General features: G+C 41.3%; 1 protein-coding gene across 2 annotated transcripts in view; it reads left to right on the top strand.

Moving 5' to 3' along the window:
- The window catches only part of LOC117363650 (putative tetratricopeptide repeat protein 41), a 201,004-nt gene that overhangs the window by 89,977 nt on the left and 92,063 nt on the right, over positions 1-18,964 (top strand). For both annotated transcript variants that reach the window (XM_033951744.1, XM_033951743.1), the window contains exon 6: positions 5,539-6,001. In XM_033951744.1, coding sequence (XP_033807635.1) covers positions 5,539-6,001 — 463 coding nt within the window. The remainder of the gene's footprint in view (positions 1-5,538; positions 6,002-18,964) is intronic.

Raw genomic sequence — 18,964 nt, 5'->3', positions numbered from 1 at the left:
CTTTCCCCTCCCACATATCCAGTATCCACTCTGTGTCCTTACTCCCTCTCTCCATGCTTATGATCTCCCTTGTCATTCTTCACCCACCCCTGATCTAGCATTTTCTTGGTCACTCTGTTCCCTGCAGTATCCAGTATCCCTATTTGTGCCCCTAAATGTCTGTATCCTTATTCACCCCTTGCTCTTCCTCAGTCTGGCACATGCACGTCTGGACCCCTCCTTCTCTCCTTCTGGGTTCTTTTACACCAGGGCCCGTCCCTGTCCCGAAGGCCTGCATGTTTTCCCCCCTTCTTTCCGGTCTCACCTTCATATTTGGCCTGCCGTTCCTACCCTCCCTCCATCCCGGCTTCCTGGTCTCTGGCCAGCCGGCAGAGGCTGCTGCTGCTCTTCACACGCGTCTGCCTTCGCCTGGTCTTCTCTTCAGATAAGCTTGCTAAGGATCGCTGACCTGCTTTAGTGAACCTCATAGGCCTCTGTCAACCTCGGTAGCATGTTCCCTCTGATGCGATCCCGCCCCTTCTCTGACGTACGGGATCGCATCAGAGGAAATGTGCTACCGAGGTTGACAATGGCCTGCGAGGTTTGCTACAACTGGCCAGTGATCCTCAGCAGGCTGCTTTGAAGAGGAGATCAGATGAAGTCAGACGTGAGTGAAGAGCAGCAGCGGCAGCAGTTTGTGCTGGCGGGACAGATGAGTATAAAGTTGAAAATGTCTGTCGGACCAATTTTGACATGTCTGCTTTAGAGTGTGAATAGAGAAAGGTTCAAACGGACCTTCTGTAAACTGCGAAGAACTACGTTAAGACTGTACTCATGAGCAGTCTTCTTAAGAAGTGTATGAATGTGCTGTACTCCTTTGAGGAACTGAAGTACATCAGGCTGAGAAGCAATGTAAGAGCGAGATTCCTGGCCCTTTTAACAAGCTATGCCTGCAATTTTTCACACCCTCATGCAAAAAGAATAGAAGACAGAGAAGACTGGAAGGGTGCAATACCTTGAGAACTACATCAAGAATAGAAAACCTTCCAGACGCTAGCGTAAGCTGCAGATGTAGACGTCTGTTTTGCCTGAAGCAGAGTAGAAATAAACTGCTCTGAATAACCCGTACTCCTGAGCTGAGAGTTTTGAAGAGCTAGGCCGTAATACCAAGGGGGGGCGAATTTCCATGTTGATTGGACCCTTGGTGAGTAAATCCGGAGTAACCTGGAATCTGAACAGTTGGCCATTCGAAAGACCCATCAGCTCCACATACAATAGATGGCACAGACAATCCAGAGATACCATATTCACCATGCCCTGAAAGCGAGCCTGAGATGGAAAACCATCCAGTCATTGTCCAGAGGAAGCACTTAAAAAAGATAAACCAGAGGTGAGAAAGAAACTACTCCCTGCGTCTGCTTAAGAACCTAAGAACATAAGAATTGCTGCTGCTGGGTCAGCCCAGTGGGCCATTGTGTCCAGCAATCCGCTCATGTGGTGGCCCCCAGGTCAAAGACCAGTGCTCTAAATGAGTCCAGCCTCACCTGCGTACGTTCCAGTTTAGCAGGAACTTGTCCAACTTTGTCTTAAATCCCTGGAGGGTGTTTTATAACAGACTCCGGAAGAGCGTTACAGTTTTCTACCACTCTCTGGGTGAAGAAGAACTTCCTTACGTTTGCACGGAATCTATCCCCTTTCAACTTTACAGAGTACCCTCTCATTCTCCTACCTTAGAGAGGATGAACAATCAGTCTTTATCTACTAAGTCTATTCCCTTCAGTATTTTGAATGTTTCGATCATGTCCCCTCTCAGTCTCCTCTTTTCAATGGAGAAGAGGCCCAGTTTCTCCAATCTCTCACTGTACGGCAACTCCTCCAGCCTCTTAACCATTTTAATCGCTCTTCTCTGGACCCTTTTGAGTAGTACTGTGCCCTTCTTCATGTATGGCGACCAGTGATGGATGCAGTACTCAAGGTGAGGGCGCACCATGGCCCGGTACAGCAGCATGATAACCTTCTCCAGTCTGTTTGTGATCGCCTTCTTTATCATTCCTAGCATTTTGTTTGCCCTTTTTACCGCTGCCGCTCATTGCACAGACGACTTCATCGACTTGTTGATCAGAACTCCCAAGTCTCTTTCCTGAGAGGTCTCTCCAAGTACCGTCCTGGACATCCTGTATTCGTGCATGAGAGTTTTGTTACAGACATGCATCACTTTACACTTATCCATGTTGAACCTCATTTGCCATGTCGATGCCCATTTCTCGAGCTTGATTATGTCACGTTGCAGATCTTTGCAATCCCCCTGTGTCTTCACTACTCTGAATAACTTCATATCGTCCGCAAATTTAATCACCTCACTTGTCGTACCAATGTCTAGATCGTTTATAAAGATGTTGAAGAGCACAGGTCTAAGCACTGAGCCCTACGGTACCCCACTGGTGATGCTCTTCCAGTCCGAGTATTGTTCATTTACCCCCACTCTCTGTTTCCTATGCTCCAGCCAGTTTTTAATCCATGTGAGTATTTCACCCTCGATTCCATGTCTCACAATTTTCTGAAATAGTCGTTCATGTGGAACCTTGTTGAACGCCTTCTGAAAATCCAGATATACAATGTCGACCGGGTCGCCCTTGTCTATCTAACTGTTTACTCCCTTGTAGAAGTGCAGCATGTTCGTCAAACAAGATCTGCCTTTGCTGAAACCGTGCTGGCTGGTCCTCATCAGACTGTGTCCGTCAAAGTGATCGATGATGCAGTCCTTTATCAGCGCCTCTACCAGCTTTCCCGGTACCGAGGTCAGACTCACCAGTCTGTAGTTTCCCGGATTTCCCCTCAAACCTTTTTTGAAGATCGGAGTAACATTCGCCACCTTCCAGTCTTCTGGAATCTAGAAAGCTTTGAATTTCAAGACAAGGCCATGAGCTCTAGTTCTAGGATATCTCACCTCTAAACAAAGAGTTGGAACGTCCATGTGTACAGTTCCCAATTTGCGGGATGTAGAAGATTTTTGCTTAGGAAGGCTGTAGAAACCTTTTTCCTGTCCAGTAAAATGAGCCGCCAACAGAAGAGGAAGATGAGATTCTGACTTTTTAAATAGAACCATTACTTTGCTTGTCAACTGAGTACTTTACATACTTCCCTGGCTGTAGAAAAATACCACTGCCATGACACTGACCTAAAAGACCCTTGTCATTCTAGAAGAATGGTCTGAAATTCCTGAAACGCTAAGCTGATCATGCACCATTCTAGAAGAATGAACGAGCACAGAGTCTCCTCTTGAGACCAGAATCCTTGTGCTGAGGATTGAAGGCACTGAGCCCTCCAACCCGACAGTCTGGGATGTTTGGTGACTATGAGCCAGTCCAGCAAAGACCGTGGCATGTTTTTGAATAGATTAATCTCGCTGAGCCAGCAAATTATGCTGAGCAACGCTTGAGGAGACTACTAGATACTACGATTGAAGCCTTGAGATATCAGGAACAAAAGCAACTGCTGCAGTGTTCTCATGTGAAAGCGAGCCGAAGTACCCAGTGAAATCACCACAATGGATCCACATTAAATTTCATCTGCCATTTGGATGCCCAGTCTTCCAATTTCCTAAATATCTGCTTAGCCCTTACCAATATAGGGGGTGCCTAGCACACGCCATGAGAAGATGGCAACCTGAAAATCCTGCACAATAGGCTCTAAAACCTGTAGACCCTGCTACCCTAGAAATAGAGAAAGACAGTCTTGCCCGCAGGAAATTGTGAATAGCCATTATGCCCCTAGAGACTGCTCCATTCGTTCAATAATTATTTCTATAGTGCTACCAGTCAGACACGCACAGCACTGCTCAGAGGCACCAATAAAAAGGAAACATTCAAACCTACGTAACCTCACCCTTTAGGGACCTCAAGAGAGATGAGGAGATACCCGAAAGAAACACTGGATACTCTCCTGCAGCTTACATAACTGTACAGCGATTTGCCTTCTGCTAACCCAGTACAGAGATAAGACGAGACTGGGAGGCTTAGCATAGAGTAGATTTTCTCTCCTAAGTGCCTGTAGAGACCCCCAAATGAGATAATGCTTTCATGGCAAAATAACTAACTCGGGAGAACTCCACACACTGAGCTCGACCGTCTTATCAATGCATAAAACTGCTATAAACTTCCAACACTTCTGACTCCAAAGGCATAAAAGCTGCAGCAGACGCTAATAAAATAAATCAACTGTAAAAGAAACTCACTGAATGCTGTGGCGTGAGCACAGGAGCAGAAGCGCTAGCCTCTTGCTCGCTGTAAGACACTGGCTCCTAGTATACTGTTAAAATAACATACCCGCTGGATAATTTAAACAGCTGCAGCAAACGCTGACCAAAGTCAGCTTCTTTGAGAACTCTATCAACGCTATGGTGATACCAGCAGCGCATGATAATAAGCGCGCCTGTTTCGCAGTGAAATGTGCCAGCCCCATTTAACCGTGTTGTAAAAACATACCCGGAGCCAACCGCCTAGTACAGGGGTAGGGAACTCTGGTCCTCGAGAGCCGTATTCCAGTGGGGTTTTCAGGATTCCCCCAATGAATATGCATTGAAAGCAGTGCATGCACATAGATCTCATGCATATTCATTGGAGAAATCCTGAAAACCCGATTGGAATACGGCTCTCAAGGACCGGAGTTCCCTATCCCTGGCCTAGTAGATTGATATGGCCGCTGCATACATTCAGTAAAAGCAACCTCATGGAGTCACAGTATGAAAGCCGCAATGTTCTTTTCAGAGTAGGAAAACAAGTTCACGCCTTCCATGAAGTATTTCTCACACATTCCTTAATAAATTTTAATAAAACATTGCTACTGCCCTACCAAGTTCAGCATTTTATAAAATAAACCATAAAACCTGCTGTTCAACACCACTAAAAGACATAACCCGCAATTGCACAGTTCCAACAACATTAGTAAACAGATACTCACAACCTGGTTGTCAGTGGCGGTAGCTCAGCACTAGCAGGGCAGAAATGTAATTTAGTATCTGTGGTCTCTCGCTCTCTTTTTTTTTTTTTTTTAACAATTAAAGGAATGAAGAAAATTAGAGACTAAGTCAGACCCTCTATCACTGGAGGAAGGGTGAGGCAGGGACCTGGGGGAGGCCAGGAGTAACCCCTAAAGCCGGCACTGTTCTGCCGAATACCCCTGTCTCACTGAAGAGAAACCTCAACAGGAGAAATAGAATTGCCATCTCACTGAAAAGAAATCTTAACAGGAGAAAATCATTGCCCAGTAACATCCAGAATTCAGGAGCTGGTTGAATAGGACCTTCCGCCTGCTGGAGATAGAGCAAACTGAAGATACAGGAGGCGTGCCAGCCAGTAGGACCACCTGTATAGTTGTGTGCTATCCCACTAGTCTCTAGATTCATCTGCTGCTGTTGCTAAGGAACCCATTTTATATGTATCAGACTATATGTGCTTGATGGATGGCCACAGGGAAAAATACTTTTCTTAATTAAAGAAAGATTTTATCTCCTATACATTTTTTTTCACATGTTTCATTTTTATTCTAATTTTTTTCTAGGTAAAAGAGTTTTCTTGGTTGCCAAATTCTTTACCAACTCATTTTAAATTCATTATTACCACAACCTTTAGTTGCCTGTCATATCAATCACTCATTACTCGCTCAGATGTCCATGTGGCAGAGGTTGTTTATACTTCAAATGAAGACACACGAATAAGCATCTTTCAGCAGCAGTTGTCCATGCCATATAAAGAAATATTACATTGTGATCTACAAAGCATCACAAGTAAAAAAGAAATCCGGAGTCCTTTACAACTTGCAATATTAGCCAACGAGCTTCGAGTATGTGGCATGTACAGAAAGGAAATGGAGTGCCTTGGTGAATACTTAGAGGCCATGTCTGTTCAGGAGCTTCTAGCGTTAGTGTTTAAACGCTGGGTTGAAGATTATAGCTGGGCAGTTGAAAAGAAAAAGAGGGACCAAAAGAGAAAAGTTCTTTCTGCTCATCACATCCCAGACAAAGGTAAACAGCACACTACATTTTAATTTTATTTTTAAAGAAATTCATTTTTGGAATGATGAACAAGTAAATAAAGTAAAGGGAGAAGATAGTCACCTAGGCCCAGATTCTGTTACTGGCGCCGTGATCAGTGGCTGCCTTAAAAGCAGCTGCCAGTCATGCAATGGCACCAGGTACAGGATACTAGAAATAAGAGCCTTACTCTAATGAGAGGGGTCAAAATGACTTGAAACTCCAAAAACCAGACCTGCTCTCTATTCTCCAGACACCTGGTACAGGATCACATCTCTGGCAAAGTAGGCGCCTACATTTCCAGTGCCTACCTATGATGTGAATCGCACCTAAGGAGGTGCTTTAGGCTGCCTAATGCCATTTCTGGTGTTCGGTGGCCTAAAGGACCTCCATAGGCGTGATTCTGGTTCTGATTTTTTAGGTGCCGGTAGGCGCCTTAAAACTCAGTTAAAAACACCATTTCAATGGCATTTTTAACTGAGTCTGAGTGCCTATTGATGCCTGAAAAATTGGCACCAGTCCAAGAATCTGGGCTTTAGTGGGCATTTCTGTAACTTGGCACCTCCATTTGGTTGTCCTGAATATACATGGTGAAGTCTATAATATTATCTGGGCACTCAGATTGTATTATAAAATAATTGCATAATCTGGTATTGGCACACCTAACATTTACATGTCTACAATTACACCAGCCGTAGATCTGGAGTAACTGCAGTCATATAAATAAGGTAGGGATGCACGTAACTTAGAATATTCTGTAAGTTACATAAAAAGTGGCACTCCTACCTATTGCTCGCCCATGATCTGCCCATATGTATGTCCCCCTTCCCTTCATGCTTTTATATGCTGTGTCAAGTTACACTCATGCTTACAGAATAGCGCTTAGGCGCCCTGCCAGCACTTTCATGGTTAAATGTACTCTTATGCACGTAAGAGTTGATATTCTATAATTTTATGTGCACACGGGGTGTATAAATGTGGGTACCTGACAAGATTCCAAAGAGTAAAACAGATTTTATGCTGCTTATCCTAGAAACAAGCAGTGGATTTCCCTATGGACTTTTGTTTTAGGAAATTATCCAAACCTTTTTTGTACTCCACTAAGCTAAATGATTTCACCACATTCTCCAGCAACAAATTCCAGAATTTAATTACACATTTAGGCCCAGATTCTCAAAACTTTAACATCGTCGCTAAACTGTTTTCTAGCGGTTTAGCCTATATGCAGATTAGCGGCAAATTATCTCTGTCTTTAGCAAGGTTTCTAGCAGTCTCCAACACTGACATGCAAATGGGCTTTTCAGCATTGAAACGAGCCCTCCGGTGGATTCTTAAAAAATGTCGAGCCATTTTCAAAAAGCAGTGTCTGCTTTTAGCGACAAAAATAAGTGACTGGTCCAGGGGTGCCGGTAACTGCTAGAAAGCCCCTATGTTGTGATGCAGTGGGAGAGATGCCCATTCTCTCCGCTGCATCACAATACCCCTTCCCTGCAGTGGCGGCGAGCACAACACCCCCTCCCCCCTGGAACGGTGGCCACACACCTCCTTGCAGCAGGCGAGATACCCCCTCTCTCCTGCTGCACTAAAATCCTTGCCACAACCACCCTGCTGCGACCCAACCCAACGTGACTGCCCCCCTCCTCCACAGTGGGAGAAATGTCCACTCTCTCTCGCTCTCAAGTGACCCCCTTCCCCCTTACCTCAAAATAGATGACCCGTAGGAATGTGGATGCCCTGCCCTCCTCCCAGCTGCTGCATCTAAAATGGGCCTTCCCCGTGCATCTTAGGATGCATCGGGGAGGGGCCTGAGGCTCTGATTGGCCCAGGTTGTTTAAAGCCCCTCCCATGGGGCGCATGTGCCCATTGCTATCAACAGCGATGGGCACATGCAAATTTAACAAATCTTCACTGCTGTCCGCCGACCTCATTTGCATGTGCAATTTTTTTGATAATGTTTTTAGATTCGCTATCAAAACTGCTGCATTAGCAGACCGTCACTTTTTAATGCGGGTTTTTGTGAATCCTTTGAGTGCCTGGAATTATCCTTTGAGTCGGAGGGAACAGTACCCTCTTGCTACAAGTGCTGTAGAGGGAACATAAGAACAATACTCACCAGCTACTCATCCCCTCATTCAAGGGAGTGAAATGTAAACGAATATTCAACACCCTTGTCACGTATGCAGCCACAAAAACCTGGAATGACCTTCTAACATCTTTAAGTACAGAGTCGAATTATCTCACCTTCAGGAAAAGACAGAAAACATTCTTGTTTGATAAACTCTTTGCTTCTCAGTAGCTCTGCTTACCCTCCAGTCTAGGAGTCTGGCAACAATGCTTATCCTCTTTGCCTCCCTGTAACTGTATGTAATCTTCCACTATGATATTGTAACTCTTCCTCCCTAGGCTTGTCTAGCCCTTGCAATGGTGAATCTGTCCTCACCCATAGGACTACTTCCAGCAACAATGTAACCTTTCTCTACAAAATTGTTTCTCAATTTCTTTAAGCCAAGTAACGAATATCAACAGAGTACCCCCGCCCCTGACCCAAACCCCATAATAATAATACTAATTGTAATGCAATTTCTTCCATTCCTTTTTCATATATACACAATGTAATCTTACTAGTTTTTTAGCCCATTACATTAACAGGTGCTAGAATAGATGTGTAGACTTAGGCTTTTCTTTTCTATTTCTTTTCTTTCTCTCCCCCCTGTCCAGCGGCACCCCTTCCCTGCTCCCCCTGTCCAGCAGTAGCCCTTCTCCCTTGCTTTTACCTCCCCCCCCTGTCTAGTAGTACCCGTTCCCTGCTCCCCCTGTCCAGCAGTAGCCCTTCTCCCTTGATTTTACCTCCCCCCTTTCCAGTAGTACCCTTTCCCTGCTCCGCCTGTTCAGCAGTAGCCCTTCTCCCTTGCTTTTACCTTCCCCCTGTCCAGTAGTACCCTTTCCCTGCTCCCCCTGTCCAGCAGTAGCCCTTCTCCCTTGCTTTTACCTCCCCCCTGTCCAGTAGTACTCTTTCCCTGCTCCTCCTGTCCAGCAGTAGCCCTTCTCCCTTCCTTTTATCTAACCATATTCAAGATCCCATTTCCCATTTACCTTATCTATTTTCGTCTGGCGCTGGTGGGATTTGGGCTCTGGTGGAGCTGACTTCTGCATCGGTTGCCAATGCACTCTGGCGCGGGGCCTCTGCTAGGCCGTGGGGAGCTGGTTTGCCCACACTTCATCTGTGGAGCTCGGTGTCTGGGCCGCGGGAGGAGTAGGTTGTGTCTAGGAGCTGACAGGATAGCACCATGGCTCCCTTAGTCCCTTGCCGCCCCCCCTTCCTGTGGTCCCGTTGACACATTTTTGGGTTTGAGGGTGCCAGGTGGCTTCTCTCACGATCGCGCCTGTGTCGGAAGCCTTCTCCGATGCAGGAGCGGCTCGTGGGAGGAACCGTTGTGGCGTCTTTTGAGTGTAAAATAAACTTCGGGCTTTAGGGCATTATTTCCGGACTGCATGAGGTGGAGAGCAGGCAGGCCACTGGCACAGCTAGGCGCGCATGCGCACTCCTACCTGCAAGAGACCTACAGCTCACGGAAAACGGGAGCACACAGGTGGGAGTGCGCGTGCGCGGCTTAGGGTTTTATTATATTAGATTAATACATAATGGTAACCACAAAATTTAAAAAAAACAAAGCACACTGTATGCACAGCAAATGTTAATTATCAGTTTTATTCATTTTTTTTTCAAAGAGGTCAAGGCAGATGACTTTAAAATATGCAATATCACCTCAGTAACAACTCCCTCTACTGTTGCCTCTAACATTTCTCCCTCTCTCATCCCCCAGATCATGTGCAGCATTTTTCACCACTGCCCACCATCCCCATGCCCATTTCTCCTTCTAGCACTCCTCTCTAGCACAATCCCACAACTCTCCCTCCATCACTATGCCCAACATTCCTCCCCCATGCATCCTCTTCAGTCTGTCTCTCTTTTCCCAGTCCACCACCATATCCAAAATTTCTCCCCCTCTCATCTCCCCCCATGTCCAACAACTCTCTTCATTCCTTGTGCCCTGTGTCAAATCTCTCTATCCCCCCTCCATGCACCATCTCTCCCTTCTTCTCCTCCATTATTTGCAATTTCATCTTCTCCCCTCACCATGCATGTCTCCCTCTACTCCCCCATCTTTCATTTTTTTTCACCCTCCCCTCTCCTCCCCCTGTGCCACCAGATTTTCTTCCTCTCCTTCCTTGTACTCCAAGACTTGCTTCTTTGGGTCACGGTATCGGCAGTGACTCTCACATGCTGCCTTCCACTAACCCGGAAGTCTCCCCTCTGCCACGGAGAGACTTACAAGTCAGCAGCAGGCACTGTGTGATACCCCAGAAAGCTCTTTCCACTCTGCTTAAGCTCTGTCTACACTTTATCACCTGGATCATGATTTTCAGCAGGTTTGAACATCCTGAGGAAGATTCCACCGTGGTGCAGGTTATCCAGTGCACCTCCCTCCTTAGTGATGGTGGAATGAGGTTCAAGGACTCTCAGGAGATCGCAAGGTGGATGTTATGTTACAAAACATTCTTTTCTAGAGTAGCTGAGTGGTGGTGGCCACTTCCTTTATGGCACGTACTTGTTCTGGCCTGCGCAATGCATCCACTGTTGTGGTGCATGCCTGTCCTCTGCTGGTGATAGTTGTTTTGCTTAGGTGCCAGGCGCACTTTATGATCTCATTTGCATTCTTAGTACATGTCTGAGCATGGGACTCTTTTTGGATCCATATTTGGATGAGGATGCTACCTCGAGGATCTCCTTCAGTGGATGTCTTTTCATGGGCCAGATTCTTCTTGGTCTAGGTCGGACTGACCTCTACTCAGGTGTTGCTGAACACTGCCCTAAGTTGCTCCCTGTGAACAAGTTTCGCTGTACATCAGGAGGGGGTCGTAGTTCTCTTCGTTCTTCCCACAGGTGTCATCAGGGATATGTAGGTTTTTCCTCCCAGAGACATTCCCAGGGCTTTGCCTGCTTTACAACAGTGCTAATTCCAGGCGTCCTCAGGTCCCTGTGCAGTGGCTGCACCTCAAAAAATAAAAAAAAACCAAAAGCACCAATGATGCCAGGGGTCAGCCATGGCTTCCTCATCTCGACGGCTGCCTTTTCAGTTTTGTCAGGAGTGGACTCGACTTTCATAGGACATTTGTTAGTTCTCCTTTGCCTGCCTCTGGCTTGGTTTCTGGACTCCAGCAAGTTGACCACGACACAGTCCAGGGTTTGTGATACTCTGCAATGCCTCTTAGTCATCGTGATGCTGGAATCTGTTCCAGAACACGAATGGGGGCTTAGGCAGATATTCTTTATACTTCCTTGTGCCAGAAAGGCTTGGTGGATTGAGACCCATTTTGGATCTATAGTCGGTCACCCGCTTCTTGTGAATTCCCTTTTTTCAGAATGGACAACAAAGTATATGGTGATAGCTGCTGTCTCTCTAGGAGAGTTTCTAGTTGTCCTTGGATCTCACAGAGGCTTACCTCCATATTTCAATCTGCTTGGAGCATCACGGGTTTCTGCGTTTCATGTTCAGCAACAGCATTTCCAGTTTGCAGCTCTGCCCGTTGGCTTCACGATGGCTCACGCTCTTTCGTCAAGGTTGATGGTAGTTACGGCGGCTTTCCGCTAGTAGTGTTCCAAGTCCCCTTCCTGGGACATCTGGTGATCCGGGCTCCATCTTGTTGGGTGTATGAAGGCGCAGTGGAGATGGTAGTATCTCTGTTGCAGGTGTTGGCAAGTTCTGGAAGAGATGCTTGGCATCTTCCCAGTCCTTGGAGTTTGTGGGGCTTCTCTTTTTCTTCATACAGTGCGTTTTTCTTCTCAAGGCAAGTAGACAGAACCTTTGTCAACAGATCAGAATTAGAGCTTCCTCATGATGTACATTTGCCACCGCTGTGACATTGAAGAAACTTGCGAAGGGGTGTGGCTTGGAGCACGCAAAATGGTCACATAGCAACAGAGCTCCCTGAACTCAGACAACTAAAGGAAAGGAAACAGCTGCTAAGAATCGCTCACCTGTGTTATAAAAACAAAAAATAACTTCTGAAATGGCTACCACAAGGCAAGGCAAATCGGAGAAGCCGTGCACTTCCGGTGTATCGGCAAAAAGATCTAAAGTGACTCCGGTGTCGCCGTCGAGTGTCCCGATCCCGTTGGAAACAAAGGAATTCTCAGATAAAGCAGATATAATGGCAGAGCTATTTAAAATTAAATTAATGCTGACAGACAACGCTGCCAAAATTTCGGAGGTAAAGGAGGAGGTGCTGGGTCTGAGACAGGAGATCCAGACTGACAGGCAGAGGATGTCTGTGATTGAGGAGAGAATTGAACTGCTGGAAACTGTCACACAAAAGTGTGACAGTGAAAGACAAAATGTAGAAAGCTTGAAAAATCAGCTGATAGATTTGGAGAATCGGGGGAAAAGGAAAAACATCAGAGTGCTTGGACTGGCTGAAAATCTTGAAGGGGGAGACACTGTACAGTTTTTAGAGAACTTACTACCTAAACTGTTACAGTTAAACTCCAAGTGGCTGTTGGAAATAGAACGGGCACATAGAATCCCTTAAAAAAAACCAGTGAATCAGAATGGCCCCAGACCCTTGATTTTTAAAGTTTTGAGATACCAGCAAGCTTTAGAAATCCTGAAAGTAGCAAAAGCGAACAAAAATTTAAATTATAAAGGGTCTAAATTGTTATTGGTTCTAGACTTTGCAAAACATATTGCAAACATCAGAAAGCAGTTTCTTATGCTGAGGCAGCAGTTGAAAGAAAAAGGTTACATGTACGGCTTGTACTATCCATCTACAATGCGAATATCTACTGGAAATAAGTCCTGGTATTTTCAAGACCTTGCAAAACTTAAAGAATTTCTATCACAAGAGGAACCGATGTCTACATAAAGGAAAATTGATTAAAGGAAAAAGAGAAAATGGAGAAGACTCATTTTGAAGAGAAGAAAAGAGGGGGAAAAAAAAAAAGGAAGACAGAAGGAAAAACAAAAAAAGTGGATTGATTCTGGTCCAAGTTATTTTTACTGCATTTTATTGCAGATGAAGAGCTTTTGACTAATTTTTCAATATTGTGAATTTACTGATACATTTTTAATTTAACAAGAAATTAATTATCTATGAGAGATATTATAAATATAATATATATATTTACCTAACTACTAATTACTAACCATCCTGAATAACAAATGAGGAAATAAATATAGGATATTACATATTTCAAAAAGGATTATTAATAAAATAGGAAATAATTTTAGACTTTTATTAATAAATATGAATATATATATTTTATTCAAATATTTATTTATATTGAATATATTATGACTGATTTTTAAATGAGAATGTTATAAATAAATTGGTTAGATGCTAATATTAGTAATATATTAACGCTATGAATGAATATATTTAAATTAACAATGAATATTTAATATACATGGAATTATAGTTAAAATTGAAAATGTTAACAAAATATTAAGATAGGATATATATTACTTTGAAAGGAAGATATATTTATAATTTATATGAATTAATTAAGTATGATTCTTAATATAATGATATATTTTACCTAGATACTAATTGATATGAAATACAAAAATTATTAAATAAAGGGTTAAGTCTGAGAATTGGGTTTTTTAAAGAAGAGTAATTACTAAGGAGATAGATTTTTAAGATACTATTATTTATATGAATAACTTATATGAATGAAAATTTATTTGAATAGTTATATTTGAATTCATTATAGATAATTTTATGTTATTTGCTACAATGAAATATTAATATTAATGATAATTATTAATTGAATGATTGAATATGTATGGCTAGAAATAATGAAATATTAAATATGTGGGGGAAAAAAGAATAGATGAATTTTTGAGAGATATTAATTCAATATGGAGGGATATTAGTTGTCTGGGGGAGGGGGTTTAGGGTCTGCTATACCAATGTGTGTTCCAGATCAGACAATGATTATGGGGGGGAGGGGAGGGAGCATAGAGAGAGGGAGGGGGGTTCACAGTAATAATATATTGATGAGGATTGAAAATGGGATAAATGTAAAATTTGAATTTTTGTTTTATAATCTTATTTTAGGGGGGGAAAAGGGATGGGGGAATTGGATGAATGAATTATATTTACTTAATGTGCTGAGGTCTGGTCATCTTTTTTATTTTAGAAATATTTGCCAAAATTTAATTATAAAATAGATGGATATAAAAATTTATTCTATTAACGTCAATGGTTTAAATCATCCTATTAAGAGAAAGAAAGTACTAACGTTCCTTAAAAAGCAAAATACGGACATATATTTTATTCAAGAGTCGCACCTTTCTGATATTGAATCTAAAAAGTTATCTGGGGGTTGGATTTCTAAATGCTTCTTTGCACCTGCAATGGGGAAAAAAGCTGGGGTTGCTGTCCTGATAAATAGGAAGTGCAATGCTGATTTCAAATTAATAAACTATGATCCTTTAGGAAGATGGGTGCATATCAAAATGGTTCTGGGAAATACAACCCTGGATTTATTAAATTTATATGCTCCTAATTCGAATCAAATGGAGTTTTTCAAACAAGTTCAACAATTACTGTTACCACTGGCTACTTCTAATTTAATCGTAGCAGGGGATTTCAATGCTGTAATGGATCCAATTTTGGATAAGAGACCAAGTAGAATTATGAAATCGTTAGGTTTAGATAATTTGGTTCAATCTTGTAATTTAGTTGATATATGGCGTATTCTTCATTTTAATGATCAGGAATTCTCTTTTTGTTCTCAGGTCCATAAATCTTTCTCACGAATTGATTATATATTCGTGTCTAATAATATAGCACAGCGAGTGATGAATGCAGTTATTGATCCCATTATAATTTCAGACCATGCTGGTGTGTGGATTGACTTTAAGAATAATGATATAGTACATTTCGATCCAATTTGGAGATTTGATAATGCTTTACTTGCGGACTCGAACTTTCTGGAAGATTTTAAATTAAAGATGAATGAATTTTTTCAAATAAATAATTCGGACAATATTAATGCTGAGATTTTGTGGGACGCATTTAAAGCAACAATAAGAGGAAATATTATTTCATATTCAGCATTTATCAAAAAACAACTTAAAAAACAATATGTTGATCTGGAAAACCAAATTAAAGTATTAGAAAATAAATTAATTAAGAACTGGAAACATAATGCATTACAAAGTTTATTAAAAATAAAAGCGAAATATAATGAGATTTCTTCTCAATTTGTGAGGAAAGATATCTTCTATAAGCAAGTTCAGTACTATGGTAATTCAAACAAAGCTGGAAGATTATTAGCTAATTTTCTTAAAGCAAAAAAAAGGAAATCTAAGATTATTGCAATTAAAGATACACAAGGCAACACACACACTAACACCAAAGATATTTTAATACAATTTCTTGATTTTTATAAAGATTTATTTTCTTCTGAATCTTATGAAAATAAAGAACAAGAGGGATTAAATTTCTTAAACTCATTTATTGGACCAAATGTTCCGGATCATATAAAACGAAGTTTAGAAGATCCTATATCTTTAAAAGAAATAGAATCAGCATTGAAGTCTCTTAGAGTTGGATCCGCTCCGGGTGGTGATGGATATACTGTTGAATTCTATAAAACATTTCAAAATATCATCTTACCATATTTATTAAATTTGTATCAATATCAAATAAATAATGGGAATATATCAGGTACTATGGCTGATTCGGTAATTACTGTCTTACCAAAACCAAACAAAGATCCTACCTTGGTTTCAAACTACAGGCCTATCTCTTTATTAAATGTAGATGGTAAGTTGATTGCTAAAGTATTAGCAATAAGATTGGCAAAAGCTCTTCCTTTTATTATTGATGTACACCAAACAGGATTTATTGCTAAAAGACACTCATCAAACAATACTAAATTAGCATTCCACTCTTTAAATTTAGTGAAAAATATGAATGATCCAGCTTTTATGCTATCTTTAGATGCAGAAAAAGCATTTGATAGAGTGGAATGGAGTTATATGTATCAAGCTCTGGAATGGTTTGGAATAGGCCCCGGTTTTATTAAAATGATTCAGACATTGTATAGCTCTCCTGGTGCAAGATTATATATTAATAACAATTTATCAGATAGATTTAACTTGCGTAGGGGAGTTAGACAAGGATGTCCTTTGTCCCCCTTACTTTTTGATATTGTTTTAGAACCCTTATTAATTGCAATTAATCAAACTAAGGAGATAAAGGGAATCCCATTTTCTTACTGGGAATTTAAACTTTCTGCATATGCAGATGATATATTATTATATTTAAGAGAACCGGGGAATACTGTTCCAAGTTTACTTAATCTTCTAGAGAAATTTGGGAAATTTTCCGGATATAAAATTAATTGGAGTAAATCGGAAATTCTTCCAATTAATGTTCACTGTACCAAAGGATTATTTGATTCATATTCATTTATTTGGAAAGAAGAAGGATTAAAATATTTAGGTATTATTATCAAAAATACAATTGAAGATACAGTAAAAGAAAATGAAAAACTTTTATTAAAAAAAATAACAGAAATGTGTGAGCAATGGAATCCTTTACATCTTTCTTGGTGGGGAAGAGTCCAAACAATTAAAATGATGATATTGCCTGTGGTTTGTTATCAAATGAGTTTGATACCAATATTTTTTCAGGGGTTATTTTATAAAAAGTTAAACAATATTCTTACAAAATTTGTTTGGTTTGGGAAAAGACCCAGAATTGCTTTAGTATCTTTACAAAGACCAATTGTGGAGGGAGGGGTAAATTTTCCAAATTTTTATAGGTACCATCAAGCCTATATTCTAAGACAGGGTATGTATTGGATCCTCCCAGATCTCATGGAGAATGTACCAGATTGGCTATATCTAGAATGGCGGCTTCTGTTCCCACTACATCCAGAACATCTAATTAGTATAAACATGCCAAGAAGATATAAGGATAACAGAATTTTATTGGATACTTGGAAGACATTAAGATATGTTAGTAATCTATCACCAGAACCAATTGCTAAATCATTAAATCAATTAATTTTGGTAAACTCCAGGATCAAGATTGGCGGATACAAAATCGTCTGGAAACAATGGATAATTGCAGGTATACGAACATTGAATGATGTTATTTCAGAAGGAGCAATGCTTAGTTTTTCACATTGCAACATAAATTTGGATTAAATAAAACACAATATTTTAAATGGTTGCAATTGAAGCAAGCTATTCAGGCAGGGTTCCCTGAATGGAAAGCTCTTAATACTCAATATAGTCTGCAGGTTCTATGTTTCCAGGCGGATTTTTTGGGTCACCAAGCCGCAAAATGGTATAAATTGTTAAATGGATTTTTAAACAAAAAAAAGAAAACTGGACTTAGGGATATTTGGAGTATTGAGATTGGTCAGACAATTTCTGAATCTCAATGGCCACGATTTTGGTCCTGGAGATTAAGATCTACAAAGTCAGCATCTATGAGTCAAACTTGGTTGTTTTTGTTACATAGAACTTTATGGACCCCTACGCGTTTACAAAAAATAGATAGTACTAGATCTAATAGATGCTGGCATTGCAGAGTAGAAGTCGGGACATTAGATCATTTAATTTTTTTTTGTCCCTGTATAAATGCATTTTGGAAACTAATTTGGCCCCAAATTAATGAACTACTAGAAAATCATGAAGGACTCTCATATGATACTATACTATTTGGTACAGCAATGAGAACTCAGAGTCCGATTTCAGCAAACAATAACAAACTATTATTAATATTGACAGGGGTCGCCATGCAACAAATAACTCAAAATTGGAAGGACTACACCAAATTAAATTTTACATTTTGGTGGAATTCAGTCTGTCATATATACAAAATGGAAAAAACAATAGCATTACAACAGGGAAATATTCATAATTTTAAGAAAATTTGGGAACCATTGACGCGATATTCCAATGATCAGGTTTCATAGCACATTAGTAATGGATATATTAGATTGGGGAAGGGTGGGAATGTATATTATATTGGTTTAAGAAATGAAGAAAGGGGAGGGTTATATTTTATGTGATAAGATGAATTACTTGTAATCACAATTTTTCATGTATTAATTGAAGTTTATGTAAAATTAAATTATTGTAAAAATGAAAAATTTATAAATTAAATATTAAAAAAAAAAAAAAAAGAAGAAACTTGCACCGCTGGTCCTTTCTAAAGAGGCTGGAGAGAGAGAGAGTATCGCCAACTGAATTTCCCAAAGCTCCAGACAATTGGTCAACCAATGTTGCAGACCAGGAGTCCACTGTCCCTGAATGGAGTGAGCCCCACAGTGAGCCTGCAACCCAACAGGCTGGCATCCATCCTAAGAGTCATCCACTCAGAAATCTGAAGTTGCTGGCTCCGTCCAGGGGAGCGGCATCTGAAGGGGAAAACTCTGTAGATATCACCAAGATAGGAGGGACTCCCCATCAAGGGTGCATGGGCGCTCTGTCCCAAGGGATCACCTCCAAGGAGGCTGCCTGCAACCCCAGAACCTGCAGATAAAACCTGGCCAAGAGAGCCAGACAGTCCAGGAAAATTCTGATCTGTTGACAAAGGTTCTGTCTACTTGCCAGGAAGATCATTGGTGCTCTGCTGGGCGGTAGCACATCTTCTGTATTTCTTGGCAGCCCATGGGGCTAGAGTCGATAGTGTTCAGGCAGACTTCCTTGGGCAAAGTTACTGGACTCAGGAGCATGATCTTTCTTGTAGGAGGTGTTCTGTCTTATCTTACAGGATCTGGGGTAAGCCCCAAAGAGTCTTGTTGGCTTTGGCAGAGATCTCGAAGGCCGGGTGTTTTTTCGTTTGACGAACAGAGAGGAAGCTAGGGCCGGATGCCTTGGATTGGCCCTAGCTGACTCATGAGTTCCTGTATGATGTTCCCTC

This window comes from Geotrypetes seraphini, chromosome 7 (genome assembly GCF_902459505.1).
Source record: "Geotrypetes seraphini chromosome 7, aGeoSer1.1, whole genome shotgun sequence".
Taxonomy (NCBI): Eukaryota; Metazoa; Chordata; class Amphibia; order Gymnophiona; family Dermophiidae; genus Geotrypetes; species Geotrypetes seraphini.
This window is presented reverse-complemented; position numbering and strand designations above follow the sequence as displayed.